The 24,701-nt window shown below is 42.6% G+C and overlaps 1 protein-coding gene across 2 annotated transcripts in view; it reads right to left on the minus strand.

The window, feature by feature from the left end:
- Window positions 1-8,853: 8,853 nt before the first annotated feature.
- LOC144738022 (inactive tyrosine-protein kinase PEAK1-like) overlaps window positions 8,854-24,701 on the minus strand; it is a 28,132-nt gene continuing 12,284 nt past the window's right edge. For both annotated transcript variants that reach the window (XM_078620936.1, XM_078620937.1), the window contains exons 2-7: window positions 21,282-24,577; window positions 17,546-17,715; window positions 16,319-17,256; window positions 14,620-14,976; window positions 13,033-13,422; window positions 8,854-9,728 (exon numbers count right to left, since the gene is read on the minus strand). In XM_078620936.1, the coding sequence (XP_078477062.1) occupies window positions 9,231-9,728; window positions 13,033-13,422; window positions 14,620-14,976; window positions 16,319-17,256; window positions 17,546-17,715; window positions 21,282-24,520 (5,592 nt within the window). In that variant the 5' untranslated portion in view covers window positions 24,521-24,577 and the 3' untranslated portion in view covers window positions 8,854-9,230. The remainder of the gene's footprint in view (window positions 9,729-13,032; window positions 13,423-14,619; window positions 14,977-16,318; window positions 17,257-17,545; window positions 17,716-21,281; window positions 24,578-24,701) is intronic.

Consider the following 24,701-nt stretch of genomic DNA (forward strand, 5'->3'; position numbering starts at 1 on the left):
AAGCTAAATCCCTTCCGACTGAGTCCCGTGGAGAAGGAACATGTTCAGTCGGCTGTTAACGAAATGCTAGAAGCCGATATTATTTCGCCCTCCTCTAGCCCGTGGGGAGCGCCTATTGTGCTGGTTAAGAAGCAGGACGGGTCCCTGCGATTCTGCGTTGATTTCCGTCGCCTGAATAAGATCTCTGTGGCTGACGCGTATCCGCTCCCCAGGATGGATGAGTCCCTCGATGCATTGTCTGGTGCGCGATATTTTTCGACTCTTGATTTGTTATCGGGGTTTTGGCAGTTGCCGCTCGACGAAGAGTCGAAACCTAAGACAGCATTTCGGACTCCAGGGGGGCTGTTCCAGTTTAACCGGTTACCCATGGGACTTCACTCCTCTCCAGCGACGTTTCAGCGACTTATGGAGTTGGTTTTGTCGGGCTTGCAGTGGGATACATGCTTGATTTATATGGACGATGTCATTGTTTTCAGTAAAACGTTTGAAGAACACCTCCAGCGATTGAGAGGGGTGTTCTTGCGAATGCGATCGGCTAAGCTGAAATTTAAACCGGCCAAATGTCACCTCCTTCGGAAGTCGGTTAGATACTTGGGTCACATTGTCGATTCTTCGGGGATCTCCACCGATCCCGCGAAGACGGATTGTGTCGGTTCGTGGCCGACACCTACGTCCGTTTCCGACGTGCGTAGTTTCATCGGGTTTGCTTCTTATTATCGGCGGTTCGTTGAGCACTTCGCCACTATTGCAAAACCCTTGCACGCTCTAACGGCGAAGGGAGTGAAGTTCAAATGGGGACCGGAGGAGGAGGCCGCGTTTTGCTCCCTCCGGGACGCCTTGGTGGGTGCCCCACCCTTGTGTTATCCCGATTTTGCCAGTCCCTTTTTGCTGGACACGGATGCTAGCAACACGGGCATTGGGGGGGTGCTATCCCAAGTCGTTGGGGGTGTCGAAAGAGTTGTCGCCTACGGTAGTAGGGTGTTGTCTCCGGCGGAGCAGCGCTACTGTGTCACCCGTCGCGAGCTGCTTGCCATTGTTTTTTTTGTGCAGCAGTTTAGGCCATATCTTTATGGTCGTCACTTTACAGTCCGAACGGACCACGCGGCGCTACAGTATTCATTGAGGGTCGCCCAGCCCTCGGGCCAGTTGTCGCGTTGGTTGGAAGTCCTCCAGGACTATCAGTTTACGACTACGTACCGTAAGGGGTTGCGACACACGAATGCCGATTGCTTGTCGCGGTTGTTGCCTTGTGATGAATGCGCGTGTTTGTCGGGATCGGCGCGCTGTAAACCGACGCTTGCGGGGGAGATGGGGGCACTGGCTGCGACAGCGGGCGCACCGATCAGGGATGATTCCACTGCCTCTCAGGGTCGGGACTCGCTGCTCTCGCTGTCGCTCAGCGAATGGGGCCGCCTCCAGATGGCGGACAGCTCGCTGCTAGCATTGCGCCGCAAGGTTGGGGGTCCCGAGGGGGACCAGGAGCGTACCGGCTCCTATGTACTTGAGCAGGGAGTGTTATTGAAATGGGACAGTTTGTCCCGGCGGAACGCACTCGTGGTGCCTTCCGCTGTGAGGGGGAGGGTTGTCTTGGCGGCACACGAACGCCTCTTGCACTTGGGAGTTAACAAGACGCTTGCCCTGCTTCAGCGTGACTATTACTGGCCGGGAATGGGAAGTGATGTGGTGCATATTCTGAAGGGGTGCGTTGAGTGCGCCAGGCGTAAACCACCGGCCGTGGCAGCTAATCCACCGCTGCAATCTATTCAGGTCTCGCGTACCAACGAGCTCGTTGCACTCGATATTTTGGGGCCCTTCCCAGTCACGCCGAGAGGGAATAAATATTTGTTAGTGGGGGTCGAATACTTTACCCGATGGCCTATGGCGTGGCCTCTCGCTAACCAGTCGGCAGCGGCTGTGACGGATGCCTTCGTCCAGGGCTATGTCCTGGACAAGGGGGCTCCCGAACGCCTGCTGACCGACCAAGGTAAAAATTTTTCGAGTAAATTGTTGCAAGAGGTGTGCGATCTGTTGGGTACCAAGAAGGTGCGTACCTCCCCGTACCACCCGCAGACTGACGGGATGGTGGAGAGACTCCACAAAACCTTGACTTCCATGCTGTGCCAGCAGGTGTGCGAGGCACATGTAGATTGGGACCTGCAGGTCCCGGGAGTCCTTGCCGCGTATAGAATGGCCCCCCATGCAGCTACGGGGTTTTCCCCATTCTATTTGATGTACGGTCGGGAAGCTGACCCGCCAATAGAAACGCAACTTGGCCTGTCCGCTCCACGAACTAATTCTAATTTGGCAGAACATATTAAGTTTAATATTCATAAGCTGACAGAGGCGAGGGAGGCCGCACGGCTTAATTCGCGGGCTCGCCAAATTGCTAATGAACGGTTGCGGGCACGGAAGGTGTCCATGCACGAATGGAAACCAGGTGACAGGGCCTGGCTGCATTGCCCTCAGGCACCCTTGGCTACGTCGCCTAAATTGTTGAGACCGTGGAGGGGACCCGTGGAGGTCGTGCGCGTTGCACGGCCCCAGTGCGTTCAGATAAAGTGGGGAAAGCGCCGTTGGTACGTTCACCCCTCCCGACTGAAACCGTTCTCGCCTCCATATGGCCTCCCCGTGTGTCGTGATGGCCGGGCGTGTGACGTGACCGGCGACCCAGAGGGGGAAATGTCTCTGCCTGATCCACACGTATTTTCGCCTGATCTGCTCCCAGGTGTCTCGGAACTGACAGCTGCCGATCACCGGCGGCCGGATCTCCGCGGCGGGGCCGGCCCCTTCAGGCCCGTTCCGCGCCGTCTGGAGCAACCGGAACCGCCGGACGGTCGTCAGTGTCCCGCCCCATATGATGGACCAGCCAGACGGACTCGCGCCAGGTCGTGCTACTTTGCATGACCTGCCTCGTGAGGAGTCGGGGCAGTTGGAGCGCCTCGTCACTGCGTGTAGTCGCAGGGACGTGGGGCGCGTTCGTTTCGAATTTGCTCGTATCGTGTTATTGTTGACTTTTCGTGTTCATTGTCAATCTGTACATAGTTATTCTTGTTGTTGTTGTTGTTGTGTTATGTTACGGGGCACACTCGGGGGGTTACGGGGTTTTTTTTTGTTGGTTGTCGTTTTATCATCGCGGTTGGTTGTTGTTAGCAGCCGGGCCGGCTGCGAGCTATGTGGGAGGGGGTGATGTAGTGGTGATACGCGCTGGGTGTATATGTCGTGTGCCAGCGCGTATGTACGGGTGTGTGTGTGGTGACGCGCGCTGACGGGGAGGAGCAGGCGTCAGTGCGCGGGTGGGGGGTAGTGCTGCTGATTGGCTGTGTGCCGGTGACGCGCCCAGAGGGAGTGATCGGGTAGCAGCGCGGTGTGATTGGTCGGGGAGTGGAAACACGCGCTGAGCGGAACCGGATCGTAGGGATAGCGCGTGGGGATTGGGTAACTGAGGAGCGGTGCCGACGTTGAGGTCCGCATCCGCTCCGTCTCCCGGGAAGAAGGGGTATATAAGGTGATGCACAGAGGAGCAGGGGGCAGAAGTGGAACCATCTAAGAATGAAGACGAAGGTGCAGAGATAGAGCCCGGAGAGGAGAGTAATGGAGAGTAGAGGAGAGTAAGGTATAAGTGTGTAGCCAGCGAGAGAGAACGGTCTACACGAGCTGAGTAATGTATAGTGTGTAGCCAGCGAGAGAGAACGGTCTACGCGAGCTGAGTAATGTATAGTGTGTAGCCAGCGAGAGAGAACGGTCTACACGAGCTGAGTAATGTATAGTGTGTAGCCAGCGAGAGAGAACGGTCTACACGAGCTGAGTAATGTATAGTGTGTAGCCAGCGAGAGAGAACGGTCTACACGAGCCGAGTATGCATACGGTGTAGCCAGCGAGAGAGGAAGGTCTACACGAGCCGAGTATGCATACGGTGTAGCCAGAGAGAGAGATGCAAAGTCTACACGAGGCGAGTGGAGAGTGTAGCAGAGGCGCAGAGTCTACACGAGGCGAGAGAGGAGTGTAGCCGAGGCGCGGAGTCTACACGAGGCACAGAGAGCCGGCAGCACGGAATCCAGAGTCAAGAGAAGCGCATTGTGAAGAAGAGAGGCCACGCGTTGTATTGTTACAAGTCAAGATTTAATAAAAGAAGTGTGTTCCCGTCAAGGAGTTTCCTGCCGTCATTTTCCAATACTTCACAAGGACGATGCAAACACCAAAGCATTAAGATCTTGGGTTAAGCAGCTTTTCAACCATAGGTGGTACCGATTTTTGCTGTGGCCCATGGACTTTAAATATTTGTTCAGCATCTTTCAATAGAAAACTCCCTGCCATTATATCATGTTTCAGCCAGTAACTTTAATCTATCTTTTTAGAGCGTTACTTGTTTACGCAACTCTTAAGTATTTTCTGCCTTTTGAGTCTTGCAGTTCCTATATCTAACATAAATTGGTTACTGCACAATACTTCATATCTTCTCTAAATAGTAGAAACCACTGTTAAAAATAAAATTATTTTAATGCTGTTTATCGAACCCTCCTCTTACCATACGTCCTGTTAACTGAAGACAATAATGTGTCCCTCTTTTTGCGTAAAGCTGCCGGGAACAGTTGTTGCAGAGCTTGAAAAAGGTAATACTCCCCCATGGCATTACCTTGCCAGCATATATGGAGTGTGTTAACTCCAGTGATACATTAAGCATTATAGAGCACGTTACCTAAACATAGATCTACCTCAATATTTTCTACTGACATCTGTGATTTGGGTACACAAGGCCCATCCCTGCACATGGATATCAACTTTTTGAAATGCTTAGCTGAATGGCCCACTGTCAAGCTTCCATATTTAAAACTGCCAAATCATTGCCTATCCAATGTCTTGGGCAAAACACCTGCTGTACATGAACAATAAAATGTTGTCGAAGATATCATGTAGCACTCTCTATATGCTAAAGACTTGCATGTTAGTGTTGAATGCAAGTGGCCAAATTAAGTGACTAGTTATAACTAAAATGAATGAACTGTGAGCAGTCCATAAAAAGGGTAATACATTTTTAGCACTCTAAACAGTTCACCCAATTAAATATAAATGAGGATTTAAAAACATTCTGAACAGTTGAAATTAGGTTTGCAAAAACGCGTGATGTGTTAAATGGTGGAACCATACAAATTACATAGTTATAACATTTTGACTTATTGTTTGACTCAAACTATGTAATTAATGTATTGTTTCCAAACATCGCACTACACAAGGGAAGCAAATGTGAAACTTAACTTCACAAATCATAAAGAACAAGACCGATATGAATATATAAATTCAAATATTACCAGCAAACATTACACTTCAAAAGACTCTCACGCAATCCATATAAGGTGCAAGTTTAATACAAAAAGCTTTTGGAAATATCAAGTAACAATGCAGTAAAACAATGTACATAAGACACTTCATATGTGGCTTATTTATAGCACCAAAAAGGATAACTACCAGAGGACTGTAGTATCTAAAATTACACTACTTAACTGAAATATTGCTATTAAACAATGAAACAGCAGCATATCCTAATTGATATATTAAAAAAAATCAGTTATTGCTTCAAGGAAGGTTATATTTTTGGTTAACACAGTATATGTTCTCAAAGGCACAAGCTCTGTTTATGTATAAAAGCAAAAGTACATATGGGTGTAAAACCAATGCATAAAGGCAACATTAACCATCTGGTAGAACTGCAGGTCACACATCCTACACAAAAATCCTACCTCTTAAATGTGCAATCAAATGCATTAGCCCAAGGCACATTTTTGTTTGGTAAAGCACACATGTGCTTTAAATCATATTGCAACTCAAACTTTCTAATTGCATTTCTACTGATTTTAGCACTCCAGGAAACCAACCTTGAGATTTAGTCATTGTTTATTTTTTTAATTGGCACACTTGCCACAGCCAAAGTAAAACGTGTGGCACAATAAAACATTTAAAACTGCCGAATTGATTTTCATTGATTTGGTTCATGTTGAAAATATATCAACATTATGAGATAATGTTGAAAATTGTAAAAAAAAATCACTAAAATGCAAAATACTGTTATCACATTTCTTGTTACAACCCTATCACAACCTACTTCATAGTATAAATATAAACCAACAATGTCCCCACATCTTAGTTTCTATAATAAAGATTGTCCAATACATTTTATTCCTAAAATCCTTCTTATATAGTACTGCAAACATTTTTACTTAGGACTTGAGAAATATTTATGACTAATACTTTAACTGGTTCACATTGAGGGGCTGAGGGAAGAGTGCAGCTAGAGGCTAATTCAAGTTATAGTTGCTAATGCAGACCACTATCAGTGCTAGACCAGATAGACTAAGAGGCCCTTTCCCACAACCCACTCTATAATAAGCAAATAAAAATAACTAAAATGTAATCATCTTAAATTATAACTCTCTGGATGTGAAATAACTGCAATTAAATATGAGATAACACCTCTTATCCGTGGTAATGTAGGAGACTCGAATCATGGATTCTATTATCCGTAAATTTACTCTGCTTATCCTTGGGTTAAATTCAGATAATAGGATGAATTTGCTACACTGGTGACTCTTATCCACGAAATAGCACAGATACTACCAGTAGCTGTGGGGGAGGTCGGTCTTTGTGCATCTCTCTTTGTTTTGCGTGTCTCTTGTTTCTGTGAATGTCTCCATGTCTCCACGTCTCTCTTTTTGTATCAATGTCTGTATGTTTATCCATGTCTCTGTGGGTGTCTGCCTTTGTCCACGTGTGCGCCTCCATGTCCGTCTCTGTGTGTCTTTCAATGTCTGTGTGTTTGTGTGTTTGTGCGTGTCTCTTAAAAAACTTGAAGAGCTTGACAGGAAAGAATGAACAGAGCTGATGTACGCAAAAGTTATAGATGTCAGAAATATCTAAGACGGGAGCAGTAAAATAAAGAAGAATGAGGAAATATTGACAAGAGCCAGAATGCATTTCAAGTAGATTAAAGAGGTACATATATAAACTTTATGAGGAAGGAAAGCCAAAGCTGGATGACATTAGTTTAGAGAAAGCAGAAGTAGACATGGATAAAAAGGGCCCAACATAAAGAGAATAAAAACAGCCATTAAGCCCAAGAAGAGGAAAGTTGCAGGTATAGATGGGTTGCCAGAAGTTTCTGAAATACCTTGGAAATAACATGACCAAGGAACTACATTTCCTCTTTAAAAGCAAGTACTAGCAAGGTAAACGTCCAGAAGCGTTTACAAAAATAGCCGTGGTACTTTAGAAAAAAAGCAGAAATGCAATGGAGTGCGGAGACCATAGAACAAATATCCTTGTTTCACATGCATCCGAGATCATGCTAAGACTGCTCATCAGAAGAATAAATACAAAGACAAAAATGTTATTGTAAGAAACCAATTCGGTTTCAGGAAAATATGCGGGACATGCGAAGTGATAGTGTTAATGAGAATGCTGTATGAAAGGGGCATAGAACTCGGATATTAGTTGTATGTGTGCTTTGTGGATTTCGAGTAGGCCTTTGACAGGAGGCTTTCGTGACCAATATCATCCATAAGAGGTTTGAAGCTATTTGTAATTACTGGCGAAACGTCATACTTAGTTTGCAAATGTTGTGGCTTGGCTCTCCAACACACCGGGTGTGCTGTACTAGTGACGAATTGGCACGTTCTGTTTACGTGACAACCCTTACTAGTTGGCTGTGTCGGGTGGTGGCGGGTATTAACGACACGTTTATATATTTACGCGATCTCACCCAAAATCCTCTATTATGGAAAAAGGGTCAAATTGATGGAGATACTTAAGAAGATAGGGGCGGACTAGGCAGATTGGAGATTAATATGTCGATCGTGTAAGGAACAGGAATCAGTTATCATGGTAGCAGACATGAAACCAGGCATTATTAGTACAGTAATCGAGCAGGAGTGCTCATTATCACCGGCCTTGCTGTTAATGCAAAAATTATAATTGAGGCAACAGAATACAAACAAATCAAGGTCAAACCTGAAAGGATGTACGGTTTGCGAATGATCAAGGGATGGTGGCAAACAAAGACTTTAAAGGTTGATGGATGGGTTAAACAACATGCAAAGGAAAACAGTATAAATATTAACATAAACAAAACAAGTAATGAGAATATAATGGGAAGGTGTAGGAACAACGTATATTATAATTGAAGGGCAACTGCGAGAACATGTGAACATATTCAGGAACTTCGGTGCATTAATCACAGAAGATGAACAGTGTGCAGCGGAAATATGATCAAGGCTTGGTGGCAGAACCATTCGGCAAGACGGAAGATTGTTTACTTAACAAGATAGTTAATACGATGATGTGGAGCATAGCTTTGCATGGCATGGAAATGAGGACACTGAGAAAGGATTGAGACGGTTGGAAGCTTTTGAGGTGTGGGTGTGGAGAAGGATTTAGTGAAAGTCAGCTGTATATAAAATAATACCAATGAAGAAATATTGAATGGCATCATCAAAAATAATTGTAATGGAAGTCATCGGAAGGAGAATTATCTGAATTAGACATTCCATGAAGGGATGGTTTGAGGAAGGACATTATAGAAGGAAGAATGGAACTAAAAAGAAGAGAAGGCTAAGGATTTAGATGGAAGAGCTGAAGGGAGGGTTGTTTGTAGAAATGAAGAGAGCAGAGAGCAGAGGATTGAAAAAAATGCAGCCAAGGACCTTTTGTTAAAGCAGAGCAGCATATAAATGCTGTTCATGTCTGCGAGGGTCTGTGTCTGTATGCCTCGGTCTGCATGTCTCCGTGTCTGAGTTTATTTGCCTGTGTGTGTCTGGGTTGTGTCGTGCAATGCGTCATCATTGCAAATGCCACCAATGAACTTGCTTTGATCATAGCATATTTTATGAAATGAAAAATCACGGATAACCCATGGACAATATGGTATGTTTGCCATGCAATTTCTCTTATCCATGAAAAAAATAATCGAGGATAATAAGATGCCGTTTTGCAAATACTTATGAGAAAAGTTTATGATAACAGGAAGAGGAGGGCCATGGATAATGAGTTTTTTGCAGATTCTACAGCTGTTGTGGATAAGAGCAGTTCTGTTTTTTAGGTTGATCAGGAAATTGAGGCAAATGGAGTGTATTCATCAATGAGAAACAAAACTGTATTCCACCCCTTTTAACACAGATCATGGGCTAAGTTAAAGAAACCAATACAGTCCATTAAAAACACTAAATGTCAATGTTTATGAATGCTCATTCTGCTTGCATTAGCCTGAGGGCTTGGTAGACTGAGGCTGGGGTGGCAAATGCAAAGTACTGGCAACACAACCAGTCTTCAAGCCGGATGATATGCTCATGTTCTAGATATTTCTCAGCAAAACAGATGGTGAGAAGTGTACGTTTCAACTCCAGCCAGTTTTGCAGAACAACCTCTCTGTTCACGAGCCCTGTGGACTGCTGCTCGTGCGCCGCTTTGCTTCCCACCAAATGCACTTGCCGGGCTGGTCTACCCGTGCCACTGCCTTCTGCTAGGCTATGCTGCTCACTGGGTTCTTCCAGTGTGCATGGGTCGCTTGTGCTCAACATTATTTTGTTGAGGAGTTGGTACCGGGGCCCCCACAGCAGACACTGCAACAAGCCGCGGCCTTGTGAGATGTGGATGCGCTCCATGGGGTTGGGAAGGAGTAGCAAGTGAGCTAGCTGCTCCAGACCATAGGAATACACTGACAGTGTGGGCATCGCAGGCAGGTCCTGACAGACACATGACACAAAACAAAAACACTTCTTAATACAGCCATATATTCGAAATACATGTCAATGTCAGTTGGATTTTTATCAACACATATGTTCAGCTACGGTTATTCCGTCTTAATATAAAATAATGGCATTGTCACCAATATACAAATTAGATTACCAAGGCGTCCTCTGGTCTAACACCGTTTGAGATAAGATAATACTAGTATTATGGAAATACACTACATAACGTTAATTTTGTAACACTTTACATCACAACCGTCAACACCAACATTTTTACCAAAATGTTTCATAAACTACAAGAGCTAACTAATCTTTAAGTGGTGATCATCAAATTAACAATTGGCAGGCTAATGAATGCACTGAGGATATTTCTACCAAAGTGAAGCCCACAAGAAGGAAGCCACTGGAACTATCCATTTTTAAATCAAGATTGAAAACTAATTTATTTTGAACGGTTTTGTTTTTAGTTTGTTCTTCCCCCGTACCTCTGATTAGCACAGTTGGCTACGTACATACAGCAGCTTTGTGAAGCCTGCAACGGGCTTTAAAAACACTGGGATTGATCCATGTGCCACTCATATCCACTTGTACAAGGAACGGCTGCTACAACTTCCTATGGAGTAGGTACCTAAGGTATGGAATGCGCCTTTCAAAATTCCAGAGCTTCAAAAAAAACAACACACTACAGAAGTTAACACACTCCCTTTCAACCTCTTCAGGCTGTGAGCCTTCATTGCTGGAAACCCATTATCTTTAATTTGCAAATAAGATGTTTTGCATCCTCCAAGAAGTGCTCTTCAGGGGCAGTAATTATAATGGAATGTGTAATGCGCGCAACGTTTTGCAGACATAAATGACCATGACTCTTGAGGCATGGAGCCACGCTCAGCGTTGCTCGGCCAACAGACAGTGAGTGGGCTCATTTTGCTGATGACACAAACCCTGAAGCCTTGAAGCAAAATCCCAAGTCGAGCCTGGGAACACTCAAGCCATGCCTGACCTCTGCCTCATGACACATGATGCAACTGAACCCTAACACAGATGTTTACTTGGTCTAATAGACCAGGCGGTAACAGCCCAAGATCGTAGTATGTGTTACAATGTCCCTTGATATTAAGTGCCTTATAGTTTTGGTTCTTTCGGTAAAGTCACGTAGTCGAAACGTCGTGAGAATGTTATTGTTTTATATTTTTATTATTTTATTATTTCCCTTCCACGTGACTTTACTGAAAGAACCAAGAATATGAATGCCTGCAGTCACGAAAGCTTTAAATCAAAATTAAGTGCCTTGTTCACAACTGCTTCTATAATACAACAAAAACACCTTTAGTGGTGTCAAAGGCAATTACCACAGGTGCTAGTTCAAAAAATCAGGCGATTTAAGGTTAATGTGCAACCCTAAAAGATTTACATCACTGAAAGTTTTATGGAGAGGAAGTGGAACGATCTAGAAACTCGCGTGTGAAGTTATGTCACTGCTGCCCAAAGCAGTTTGGGTTTTTCCAAAAGGCAACAGGTAGTGTGTTACATGCCGTGAGACAGCGTCATCGAATGGAAACTTTGATATCAGCCGAAAGTTAGAGGTTAGTTGTAAGTTAAGTGACACACATTTCTCACAATTAAGTGTTTGAGAGATACAAAAGGCTCAACAAAAATTAACGTGAAAGCAGATGTCTTGAAATGGCTGAAGTCTATGTCCTTAAGAATTACATGTTTCTAGCATGAAGGCAGTAAAACACCGCTGAGACTAATGTATACATGTAACAGGGGCACACAGTCAAACTTAGCTTATCCAGGATAAATGGGATGGGTACACTGGTTCCACATTTCCAGAGGCTCCAACTGGAGATTAACTCGTTTATCTGGGGTGCATGACCACGGACAACCCCGGATAATTGAAAGAATTTTCCAAATAACTCCATTTATCCATGGTCCCGACCAAAGATATTTGGAAAAGCCCCAATCACCTTTGACACGTGACAAAAATGTCACGAAATGGAGTGTGGCCAGCAGGCAAGGACGTGGGGACTCAAGGAACTTTGTGACAAAATTTACATCATAGATCAATGTCACAATCATTAGGTGCTTACCTCTCATGCACCAGTCTTAAAAAGGGTCTCTAACATGATGGCAAGCAGGCTCCCTTCCCATTCACTGGTGGCTAACAGTGAATGCAACACTGACTTGCAGGCATTGCAAGTGCTGCTACAATTGAGCAATTGCTTCTGAGTGATGGGTATGGGAAGGGAGCTAGCACACCTCAACAATGCGGTGTAGAAATCGCTGCATCGACAATAGCATCTGTACCTGAATTGTCCTAGTCTGTTCACCCACTTTACCACGGATAACCCTGGATAACCCCAGATATTTGGAAGCGAGAACTGGCTTTTTTGTAGAATAAAAAACAAAATCAGATAATCGGATCACGGATAAACTGAGTTTGATTGTACGTTGGGAAAAAAGGGTATGTTTTATTCACTTCACACTCCAATTTTGTAGAATAACAGCAGGTTAACCTTGAACCACCCTTATAATGGAAACTGACACGAAATCCTCATTGCAGATAAGCTGTGTACTAGGCATTTATATTAATTATGCATGTATGTATGATGAACTTCATTCGCACCGCACAGCCAACCGTGATAATCTGAGATGCAAGACAATGTACAATAATCTACTGCACAGTTTGAGTTGACATGGTGAAGGAGCGGTCACATGATCCTTGGAGCCAGTGATGGGTTGTCCAGTAATATGCACGGCTAAACTAAAGTAGTATTTGTAGTTTTTGTATCTGTTAGAATGAAAGGTTTATGAGAAGTTCTCAATGAGAAACTCAAACACTGTCTTCCTTTTTAGCCGTTTTTTATTACAAAAACTATTCTTGTACAGTAATTCAAGGTAGCACTGCCCTTAATATGTAAGGTGCTAGTTAATGTATACTCCATATGTTACCATTATAAAGTGTACAATAGTTATGAAAATGACTCATAACTTAAGACTAATTTAGCATTTTACCCCCTGAAAAGCTGACAGGGAAAGAGAGGTGGTGGTGATTTTGTACCTCGGCTCTGCCAATATTGCGGATACAAAAAAGGAATGTTTTTTTTCTGGATCTTAAGATATTTTTTACTTTAAGACATTTTAAACCTTTAATTATACAATAAAAAGCAAAAAAAATTGGTTGTGGACTGAAAAACACTGAAGTCCTTGTTGCTGGGTGCAGCTCTGGTATATGGTGTAACATGTAAAGTTAAACAAAATCACGTGATCCATTGTTCCATGTCAAGCCATGACTAACCTTCGGGTTGTAGTCTCTCTCACGCAGCTCAGGCCGCTCAGCAAATGGATTTTGAAGGTGCAGCATTTCGTAGACCAGGATGCCAGTCTGGAACTCGTCACATTTTCGGTACTGGCTTGCGGTAGTGAGCTCGGGCGCGAGGCGCGACTCTGCTCGTAGCATTTCTGGTGCCAGTGCCCCCACGCGCAACTGCTGCTTAGCCTGGGAGAAATTGCTGACGATGAGTCGGGGCAGCTCTGCACCAAGAGACTCGATGCCCTTGTGTCCTGGTGGCCCAGCACTGTGTCCGCTCACCAGCAATAGATTTTCCATTCGTAGGTCACTATGGCTCACATGATGCCGTTTTAAGTGCTCAAGTGCATAGCACAGCTGAAGCAGTAGAAGACATACCTGTAGGAGAGACAAGCTAGTGCTTAGACTCATTCAGATGTTGATGAAAATGTACACCTTACCAGGGAATTCATGCAATGCATTCATACATAGTCATACTGGGAGATTTACAGGATGCTTCAAAAAAATGTTAACACTTAGGAGAATTTGCAACAATACCACGAGAAATGTGCCTCTAGGCTCTGGAGACCACCTGGAGAAGATTCCAGGCATGTGTTGACAATGATGGCAAACAAGTGAAGACTGACTTTTTGAAGCTATTAACATACATTTGTTATCATGTGAGTGTATTATCCGTTCTTTTTCCATTAGAAACGATAGCCCCGTATATGTGTTAACATTTTGAAGCACCCTGTATATTGGATAAGAGAGGCAATAATATAAATAAAAATCATGTTATGCAGCCGAGAACATCACTTCAAAAAGAAGAAAATATCGTAATAACCCATTGTAGGTAAGGGATGCGTTAATGGGAAATGCTACTTCACTCGAAATTTCTTAAAGCAAACTCTAATTTCTCAGACAATGTTCAAATCAGGGGTTGCATTCCTAGCTGACATTTCTGTAAAAATAAACGTGTGAAAAAATGTCACGAAGGCTACAAAAATGGATATAATTATAAGTTGGCTTACATTTTAACTCATAAGAAATACACTCATTTAAATCTTCAATCCAGACAATTAAAAGTCCTTCCATATTTTCTAGAATGCTACATCTGCTATACGAGTTATTTTAGTAGCAGTTAAAGGTGCCATCTTTTGAAGATGTTCTAGAATTGTTCCTGCATTAACTCGAAAAATTGTCACCGAGGTCGTGGCTAGGACAAGCATTCTGGCAATATTAACTGCCTTAACTGCTTCAAAATGCTTTAAGACTTATAATTTAAGCTCTAGATCAATACTCTTCCCTTTGACTTTTCTTGCCAGAGGCACCAACATCATTTACTGTGCATGGTGCACTTTCTGAGCCCTCTGTACATTTGTTTATCTATCACCTTACACTATTTCTACCTCGTACCTGCGAAGCGATCACACAAAATGGCAGGCTCTATAGCATTGTCACATGTCCACCTATGGCTCAGGTGGACATAAAGGGCCTGACATTGAAATAAATTAGGAGACAAATTAAGTAGGAATGTAAACATTTAACATATTAACCTTTTTTCAACCTTACAAAGTACCAGCAGATGACACTGACCTGCCTTTCGTAGAGCTCTGGCTGGGAGCGGTGCAGGTTCACCGAGCCTCGGATCAGATCAGCCACATTGCTGCAAGGTACCTCTCTTGTGATCACCACCACCCTGCTCTGACCAGACGAGTCTACCGAGGATAGGTCCGGTGGCTGAGAGTTCGCTTGATCCGCCGTCTGAGTACACACTGGGTTCCCATCTCGAAGACTGGCAGCAGCACAGTCACATGGCAGCAGCCTTTCCGGGACATCGGCCACAAAGTGCCCGCAGTCCTGCTGCACATTGAAGTGCACGGGGAGGCTCTGCCGCACAGCCAGGCTGTGATAGTATTGCTGTTGAGAGTCTTTCCCCTCGATCTTACAAATCTGAAAACAACAATATATATATACCATTATAATTACACAATAGCTTCAAAACTTTAAAAAAATATCATTAGTAACCAAAACCAAGGCTGGTCAAATTTCAACCTGCTCAGGGCATACAACCTGAAAAGAGGAGTCAATATAATTGTACTATTATCTATGTCACGGGTTTCCTTGGCTGGCTGGACTCCTCTGCAACTCAACAACAACTGTATTGTGAGTGACTGCAGGCCGTTGCCATCGAAACTAGCAGGATTATGGACTAAATGGGATTTTCTGTGGAACAAATAATCAATCAGTTGAATTGGCAGAAGAAGATTGGAAGACACGGTTAATTTTACATTGCTGTGTTCCAATCTATCGTCCTATAAATGTAATTGTTCCACCAAAATATTCTTTAAATCCTGGATTATATAAAAAAAAAACTCACCATGTAACATTTTATTATTTTAAAAGGTAAATTACTCTTAGGGCTCCGAGTCCAGGATTGTGAGAAGAGTATGAACATGACGTTCGTCTCTCATTTCTGTTGCAAAGCAAATACGTTCTCAACTAGCAAGATTAAAAAGTTAACACCTTAACCATATCCAAGTCACTATCACAATGAAGCAGATGGCAGGCTGAGGTTCATTTGATGTGGAAGGCTGAAAAATTTCTCTTTGGGCACGTATGTAATGTATACTTGCTAAATGAATGAAATGATGAGAGCACTCAGAGCACATATCATCCAAAGGAAATGGGTTCATCAAACTCCTTACAAACAGAAATGTGTAAAACATTTATAAATTCCGGTGCAAAATGCAGTTCTCTGTAGCTGGGGAAAAATCGACTTACACTTCCTCATGTAAGAAACGCATCTCTCGAATCTCCTCACCATCATTAGCATGGCGCGTCAGAGTTTGGTTTATATATAAAAAATATATTTAACTATTTTCAGGTCACCTTTTGAGCTTGCACAAATTCTGGCTGACTACTGTCGAGTCTTAATAGGTTTTACTGTTTGGATTAATTGAAGATCACAACAATTAACCAAATTCCTCTTTAATTAGTATTTATTATGATGGGTATATTACTGCAAGGGGTGTAGAGGTTGTGCAGTTGTGCTTTATAAACCCAGTAATCTGAATTTCATTCTCAGCCATGGCTAGCTTAATTGCCGAGCGATATCTGTGCTGGGCCTACCCTTCATCAATCTGCATTGACCAGCGTGGCTACTTGCTGCCAAACAACATTTATATAAGCAATACGGCATAGCAACACATTAATCTAGCAATAGATTGGCAAAGGGACATACATTATTACTGCAAGACTTTTTAAAAACATCACAAGTTAAGAATGAACTTACCTTAACTGCGTACAAATGCCCATGATCTTTGGCATAGGAAGCTGTATAATAAACAGCATCGCCGGCATCACAGCAGGGCTTGTCACTGGTTAGCTTGAAATTGGACCAGCTCTCTACGCCAAAGCGAAGATGTTCCTTCTGGCCACGCATGAAGTTGTCTTCACACTTTGCACACAACACATGCAGAGTCTCTGCATGCAGGCTACCAATCCGGGCAAACACCTCTTCAGAGCTTTCCAGTCCTTCATACAACATAGCTGGCACTGTTGTACCCACTCCTGTATCTTTCTGCTCCTGTCCTTTAGTGGTCAATAGGAAGTTTGCAGGTTTGCTTCCACTCTCCAAGCTCTGGGCTGTCTTTTCCAATATATCTTCAGCAATCGCAAGCTGAACAGCACTAGCACTGCCAAGAAGGGATTTATTTTGTGGCTTAGAGTATACATTCCCTTTAATGGATTTCGATTTGTCACGAACTTTGGTATATATGCATGACGGGTCATCATCAACCTTTAGTAGTGTATCTCTTTCTGATACTGTGTAAACTATACCTTTCTTCTGATCTGTACAGGGAACATGATCTTTTATGCGAGTGGTTTCAGAAACTGGACCCTCTAAGATTGTCATACATTTTCCCTTTGATGCATTTTCATCTGCGCCATTAGAAACAAAAGACTGTGTGCTGCAAGCTTTTCGTTCTTCCTCAACAATATAGAGGGGGTTAAAAATAGATTTGAGGTCTGCATTATCTGCAGAAATCGATGCTCCTGCTGGGTCTGCAGTCAAGACAGCTTTGGCACGCTGTTTCTTGGGCAGGGGCGGAGGGGTGTCATGCACTTCCGACTTCTCCTTCGCCACAGCAACAAAAGCAATGGCGTCAGTTATGGCCCCTTTATGCTGGCGCCCCTGCTTGACTGGGATTACGTTGGCCCTTGAAGAGCCTGAAAGAAACAGATGCATGTTATTGTGAACACACGTTTAAGTGGCGTGACCATGTTAGGTGTTTTAAATTTTTATCAGATTATTTTATCACAATTTAACAAACTTCAATCCGCACCGTAGAAGAGGTATTATTTGCATCTAGTTGATTATTCAAAATAATAACAGGTTTAATTTTAGTTCAGAAAAATATTAAATACAGTTAATAATGTGTTGTTAGCTATTAGATAAACATTGCAACACCTTCATTCACTGTGATGTCGCAGTTCGGTGAAGAGTCATGATACTTACCCAAGTTGCTGTAAGTGGCTGCATGGCCGACAGCCTGAGCCATCCCCGTGTCCTGATGGCACACGATGTCCTTAGGCTCCGGAGTGCGTGCAGACCCTTTCGATGATATGCTTGACACTGTACTGGCAGGATCGAGCGACTCTTCACCATATGCCTCCTTTGTAGATGTACTGCACAAAGTAAGTGGGTTACAACACCACAATATTAATCCTGAGATGCCTCTGGACAGAATTATTCCCATACCTTATTTTCTTCCAAGAGTAACGTAGCACTGATACACATATGAAACAAATGTATGTAATACATCAGAGAGAATCCTAGCCAGGCACTAAAGCAATGCATAATAAAGTTACGTGCGTGCACTAACGTTCAGACAGGATATGAAACGGCCAAGCGCATATACAGGAAGGTGCATTTGATTTGTTTTCTCACTACTGTCTCCCCATTGTGCTGAGGTAAAAAACACTAACACAATACCCATGAGGCTTGCGACTTCCTGCAACTCACCCCATACATACACTGTACTGTGTATACATGTAAAAACACTACAAAAAGGCATTTTTTAAAAATCTCTATTTCAGTAAGTATCCACTTTCAATGGGAGCTTTCACGGGTATTAAACATTACTACATCAAACGTGGCAAATGGTAAGGTTAATGTTTGTTTTCCCTACGTTACATTATAAACACATTAATTATCATCAACATCCCTACCATCAGGGATACACAAAGCACTGTATAGCAGATGTGTGCATACATAATTTCTCTTTGCTCAAAATTGGGAATTCAATTCCCGTTTCCAAAGCACATTAAACTGGGATTGATTTTGATTTGAAGCTTTCGTGACTGCAGGAATCCATACTCTTTGGTTCTATCAGTAAAGTCACGTAGGTAGAAAAATAAAGAACCAAAGAGTATGGGATTGATTTGTTGGATTTCATATCATGGACAAACCAACAACAACCACCATTTGCCACTAAGTGGCGGTGCTGTCACCACGACGCTGTGCCGGGTGACGTGTACTGAAGCCATGTAAAATGTCGAAGGCTCGCTGGCAGGTCGAGCGACAGACCCTAACTGCCATGGGTTGACTCAGATGACTGGACAGACCATACAGGTAACATCAGTAGGCTACCCAATTAACTCAAACAATCTTCGATATTTTCTGTCAGCCATGCATCTTTCTTTCATGTTATGCACAAGTTTGTGTAAAAAGAGATATCCACGTGAGAGGAAAGTTGCAGTTGTAGTTCTCTAGAAGGAAACATGTTTCAAAGCTCTTTATTTCCCCAAGAGGTTTGTGTTGAACGGTTAGTAAACTCCTTAGCACGTGGAAGGAAACTGGGCTATCCAGAAAACAACAATGTTGGGAGATAACACTCAATCGCTCAGATGGTAAATAAATGCACTATTTACTGTCCATCTTGTACACCTAAAGTTTTCGTCATAAGCACATACCACCTACAAGATCACACTGATGGTTTACTCTCAAACTCAAAATGCTGGTTTAGAGGATAGCAAAAGCTTGCTCAACCGTGTCCCGAGCAGGAACGTGGTCCCATCTCACCTGCGAGGATTGTATGGGTGCACTAAAAACAGTGTCATCCACTGCTTCGCTAGACTGATGACGTTTTCTAAGCACACTTCCTGTTGATGGAACTCCCTATTTGTATTCTTCACTTGAATGCCATCATTCACGCAGCATTTCTGTGCACCTAAACGCTGTATGCCTTAAAATGACTATATTTGAGTTCTCTGGGTCACTAAACATGACCACAAAGAGCTTTTATTTTATGTTTATATTTCAGTTCCATTCATTTTAGTTATGGGTAATGCCACCTTACATGTCGTGTTGTAATTATGCTTGAGTGTTTGATTTAGGTGGGCACAAAACTGTCTTGTGCCATTTTTGCACAATATTTTGAAACATTGTAACTTCTCGTGAAAATAGGTTTTCCCCTTTTTTCTGGCAACAAAACAGGTGTTGAGATGTTAAAACACCAAACTGAAACCTTTTACAAGGAATCATGTCTGCATTAACCACAATACTTGTGGTCAGAATGCAAACAAAAAACATACTCTGATAATATGTGCATTGTCTTTGAAACTGATTGGTCCACACCAGAGACAGCTTTCTTTTGAGCCTCGTCTCAAAACGGTGTTAGACCAGAGGACAACACCTTAGACCAGAGGACGCCAAAAGGACAACGCCTTTTGTCGTCCTCTGGTCTAACACCGTTTCAGTATCACCCAACAAACTAAATAATTGTTAGGTCAAAAACGGATTTTCTGTGCCCACATGAGGCCTGATTATATTTTCTAAAGAAGACAAGCATAAAATCTTGACTTAAAGCTTTCGTGACTGCTTGTGTTGCAATCGAAACATCGTAGTTTTTGTTATTTTCTTTTAACCTATCGACGTGACTTGACCGAAAGACCCAAAGAATAAGACAAGCAATGTGAAATCTAGCTGTGAAAACCACCAACACCAGAACAGCCATCAGCCATTGCAGGCATACAACTTATCTTAAAAATACAACGTAACAAACATGTAACTCTTACTTTGTAGTAATTAAATAGGCTATTTTTCTTGGCCTGTACATCAAACAAGGGTATGTGTTTAATGATAAACAAAAATACATTAAATTTACGATAAGGTGCTCCATTATGTGTTCCAGTGGTGTCACTGTAATCACTTCCATGCATTTTAATACATCAGTGCAATTATGTCACGAGAGTGCTATGATGGACTGAACTAAGATTGTAAAGTCCTTTTTTATCATTTACGAATCCTAAATCCCAAGTACGATAGCTTGGGACAAATTGCCTCGGTGTAAACTTGCAAGCATTAAACGATTCGTTTTTTTCGGGTTGCGTCTTTCATTGAGCAGGTATACAAAACTGAATATTGACTTAAAGCTTTCATGACTGCGGGAATTTATATTCTTTGGTCTTTCGGTAAAGTCACGTAGATAGGTTCAAATAAAATAATAAAAAATAACAGAAAACTACGAAAAAAAAGCCTTTTTTTCCTGACGACCGCTTGCGTTGCGATCGAAACGTCGTAGTTTTCTGTTATATTTTATTATTTTCTTGATCATATCTACGTGACTTTTACCGAAAGACCCAAGAATATGCAAAACTGCTTGAATAAAATCCAGTGTCATAGTTCCAACAGCTCTAGCATGTGTCAAGACCAGATGGTATTTTATCTAATTGATTATGCTCTACAACAGTGGTCCCCTGACTTTCTGGACCACTGACCTACTGTTGAACCTCAACATCCTTTTCACAGACCACCACCATGCAGTAAAAAAATATGGTGTTTTGTGAAAAAACAAATCACATCTTGAAAATTCTGCAGATGACTTAACACAGCCTTGCACACTATCAGTGGTCTGCGGAGCACAGGTTGGGAACCACTGCTTTCTAATAAACCACACTAGATTATGTGCATATTTCCAATTGCTTGTGTTGCGATGGAAACGTGATTTTATTATTATTTTTTTATCGACGTGACTTTACCGAAAGACCCAAAAAGTATGTTTGTAATATTTTAATACAAATTGTATAAGATGAAATATTTAATGAAGGACATGATTTAAAAAAAAAACATCTCTATGGCTAAGAGTATTGGACAGTATGTGGTAGTGGTACAGTTGCCTGTAAAACATTAAATTGTCTTTGAACTACAGACAGTAAATGGCAAAGTGAATGGAAGAAGAAAAATAACTTACAAAGTGAAATGTTTTGAAATGTTGATGCCGTCTTCCGATTTTTCCACTGCAGCACTGATAACGTTTCCACTCTCAGTTTTTTTAACGTCAACTTCAGCTCGGTGAACTTTTACACCACTTCTAGCTTCATTCAACAAATCAACATCCACCGTGGCAATTTTGATGGCTTGCTTATTGCTGCTGTGAGGTAGATGCTGTGATTTCCATAAAACATCACCGTCCTCTTTACGATCTGCTCCAGCATCTGAACTTTTAACATGCTCATTTGCTGGATTTACTTCAATTTCCAAGTACTGAGTTACAGCAACCTGCTGCTCAATGCTCTTATTATCCTTGTCATCCTCATCATCATCTGCTTTACGCCACTTAAAGAGGCTTTTCAGAGATATCTTTCGCTTGGGCTTCTGTCTTGCGACATGTGGCTGTGGTTCCAGTATCAAAGTGGGCACATCTTTCTCTGGTGATTGAGGTGGAGATATCACTTTCCTCTTGCTGCTCACCTGTGCCTTAGGTGTACTGTAAGGTGGGGGTGAATATGAAGAACTGTCCTCACGAGACTTTTTACGGGAGCATCCATGTGATGGCTGGGTAGTGAATGCGCTCGAAAGGGCTTCAATCCTTTCCCTTATGGTTGCCCCCTTTGCGGTATGAGCATTAGTTTTACCATTATCCATTTTGGAAAAGGACAAGTTTTGTGGCCTGGCTACCTGAAAGTTAAATGATTTTGAACGTACAACTTGCATAGCATGGGAGGGCGATTCTGCAGATGGGCTATCTGGTTGTTGATTGTGAATCAGTTTTGGTTCCATCGGTAGTTTGGCTTGGATAACTTCTGGTTCATCATACATACATTTTTGTAAGTCTGTTCTTTGACTTGTGCAAGACTTTTTGGAATCTTCAACAACATGTGGTCTCTCAGAAAGAAGACTCTTCACAGTATCTTCAGGACGTTTGTAATCATGTGTATGTTTTAATTCTGAAACATTTTTATTCGAATTATTAAAGCTACCTTTGCTCATGATTTCAAAGCTACTAAGAGCTGGTGTTTTAATTTCTTCATAAGGATGATTTTTGGGCAGTTTAGCCTTACCCCTTTTCAGAACATTTCCTGGTCCAACAAAACTTTCATAACAGGAAAGGTTGTCATATGCGCCTGGATTTATTACTATGGGAACCTTCACTGCTTTCCTCTTGCAGCTTTGTGAGTAATATGGCTCGTCATGAATGATTATAGGAAATGGGGGCATCCCTGCATTGTTGTAGCTATTAAATTTGATCTCGCATGTTTTTGGTGATGAGATATCCATAATTTTCGTAGTCACTTTTGAGCCAGTTGACTTTTCACTGCCAGAATTCTGCAATTCTGCATTATCTTCTGGAGGAATGGGTGCATTTTCTACATCTGATGCAGTGTCCTTGACTATGCTATGAAATCCTTCACATGAACCATTATCTTTCAAAACTAGTGGATTGTGAGAGCAGGCAGTCCACATTTCATGATAGAATTTACCCCCATGTTTATTCTCAGTCTGCGAGGATGGCATAACTTGCGGTGTGGCATACACAGTAGTCGGTTGCAATGTAGTAGTTGATTTTGGATCTGAATTTGGCATTTGGTTGGTTTCTGAATTTTCTGAATCTTTTTCGTTCACTACAGATGACACATCAACAACCGTGTAAGGCTTGCAAACTGTAACAGGCTCAGATCTAACAACTCTATATGGCTTCAATAACTGATCTCTTGGTGACTGGACAGCATTATCAGTTTGTGTTTTATCATCTTCCATACTCAACTGGCGACTCCTGCCTTCCAAATGAATTGTAAGGACAACCTTCTGTTTTTCTGCCTTTTTTGTTATTAAATTGTCTTTCATACCCTCGTGGAATTGTATTTCTGCATTCTCTTCATCACTAATTGTGGCATAATCTGGCTCAAAGTCACGACTATTTTCTATCTTTTCACATACTTTTTCAGTTTCAACAGTTGGAGGTTGTTTGCTTGGATTTGCTTGTAAAGAGTCTTTTGGCTGGCTGTATGGGTACAGTTCTGCAAAATCTGATGAAGAGGACTCAGAATCAGAGGATGTGTCTGAGGCCTCAAAGGTCCCCTGGCTGTGTCCAAACTCTGGATACAACATAGCTAATGCAGGATTCCGAGGGTCACATTCTAGAATTTCATCATAGCTGTCATCGTATTCCAAAACACAAACTCGCTCCATTGACTTTCTGCCCATAGGCACAGTATTCCATTTTTTGCTGAATCCACTGCCTTGTTCACCCTCTGGTAAATCTCCTTCTTGGAAATCAGGCAGCTGAAGCTGAGAACTTGTCACAGGCATTCGTGAAATGGATTTACAATAGCTGTCTTCCCAACCCTCCGCCACATGAATATGTTGCACTATCCCTTGGCCCTTAAGATTGTCTTTCTCTTGATTGGCAACCTGAAGGTTACATCTTGTAGACTGTGACGTTTTTGAACTCTCGGAGCTGTGCGTTGGACTCACATGCTGAAAATGCGAACCTCTTAAGCCATCTGGGTTTGAATACATTAGTTCAGTAGTCCTAGTGTTCTCAATGCCATGTGTTGACAACACCGGGGCCAAAAATCCTGTCTCTTTATACATTCTCGCTTGTCTCCAGCCCTGCTGTTCTTGTCCACTATGGCATAAACAAGGTCCTTGTAAATCTTGTGTCTGTCTATGCTTACTTTGTGAACCAGCTCCACGTTGCTCAGAAGCTAGAGCACCTGCTTGCAATTCAGTAGCTCTTGAACCTACACCACCAGTACCGCCTCTGCTTTCTGGGTGTAATTCATCTTCCTGAACTGCAATTACCGGTGATACAAATAGCGGCCTTCTTTGATCAGAATGTGACTGTTCTCGTTCTTCACCCATCCCCAGGTCTTTCCCTTCAGAAGACATACGAGTAGGCCTTACAGCAATGGTAGGTTTATTTACAGAAGCTGTTTTTAATGACTCCAGCCCAATATTACCCTGACCTGAAGAATGCATTTTGATGCCTTCTGCAGCTACACTAGAAATTGAAGGAGGCTGCCTCCCACTTTCAAAAACTACCGCAAATCTGTTACTTCCAGCTTTGGTCACGTCAGATCTGTTAGAACGGGAAAATGCAATTCGTTCTGAATCCGTCACAGCCGTATGGAGGGTCTTTGATTTAAAACAGTTCTTGCATGCGCCTGGCTTCCATGCGTGCTCGGTAAATGAGTGACAGGCAGACATCTTTGGTTAAAGTTCCATCCAGCACTGTACTTCTTTTCTTTGCAGCCTGCGTTAAACCTGTAAAACAAAAGTTGTATTTAGGGAATAATATTACTATTCACAATCAAATGTTTTTAAATATTTGACGGCATGTTTATGTAACTATTTGTCAATATAAAACAGTTTTAAACCCCAATATTCC

This window comes from Lampetra planeri, chromosome 3 (genome assembly GCF_965212315.1).
Source record: "Lampetra planeri chromosome 3, kcLamPlan1.2.h2, whole genome shotgun sequence".
Classification (NCBI taxonomy): domain Eukaryota; kingdom Metazoa; phylum Chordata; class Hyperoartia; order Petromyzontiformes; family Petromyzontidae; genus Lampetra; species Lampetra planeri.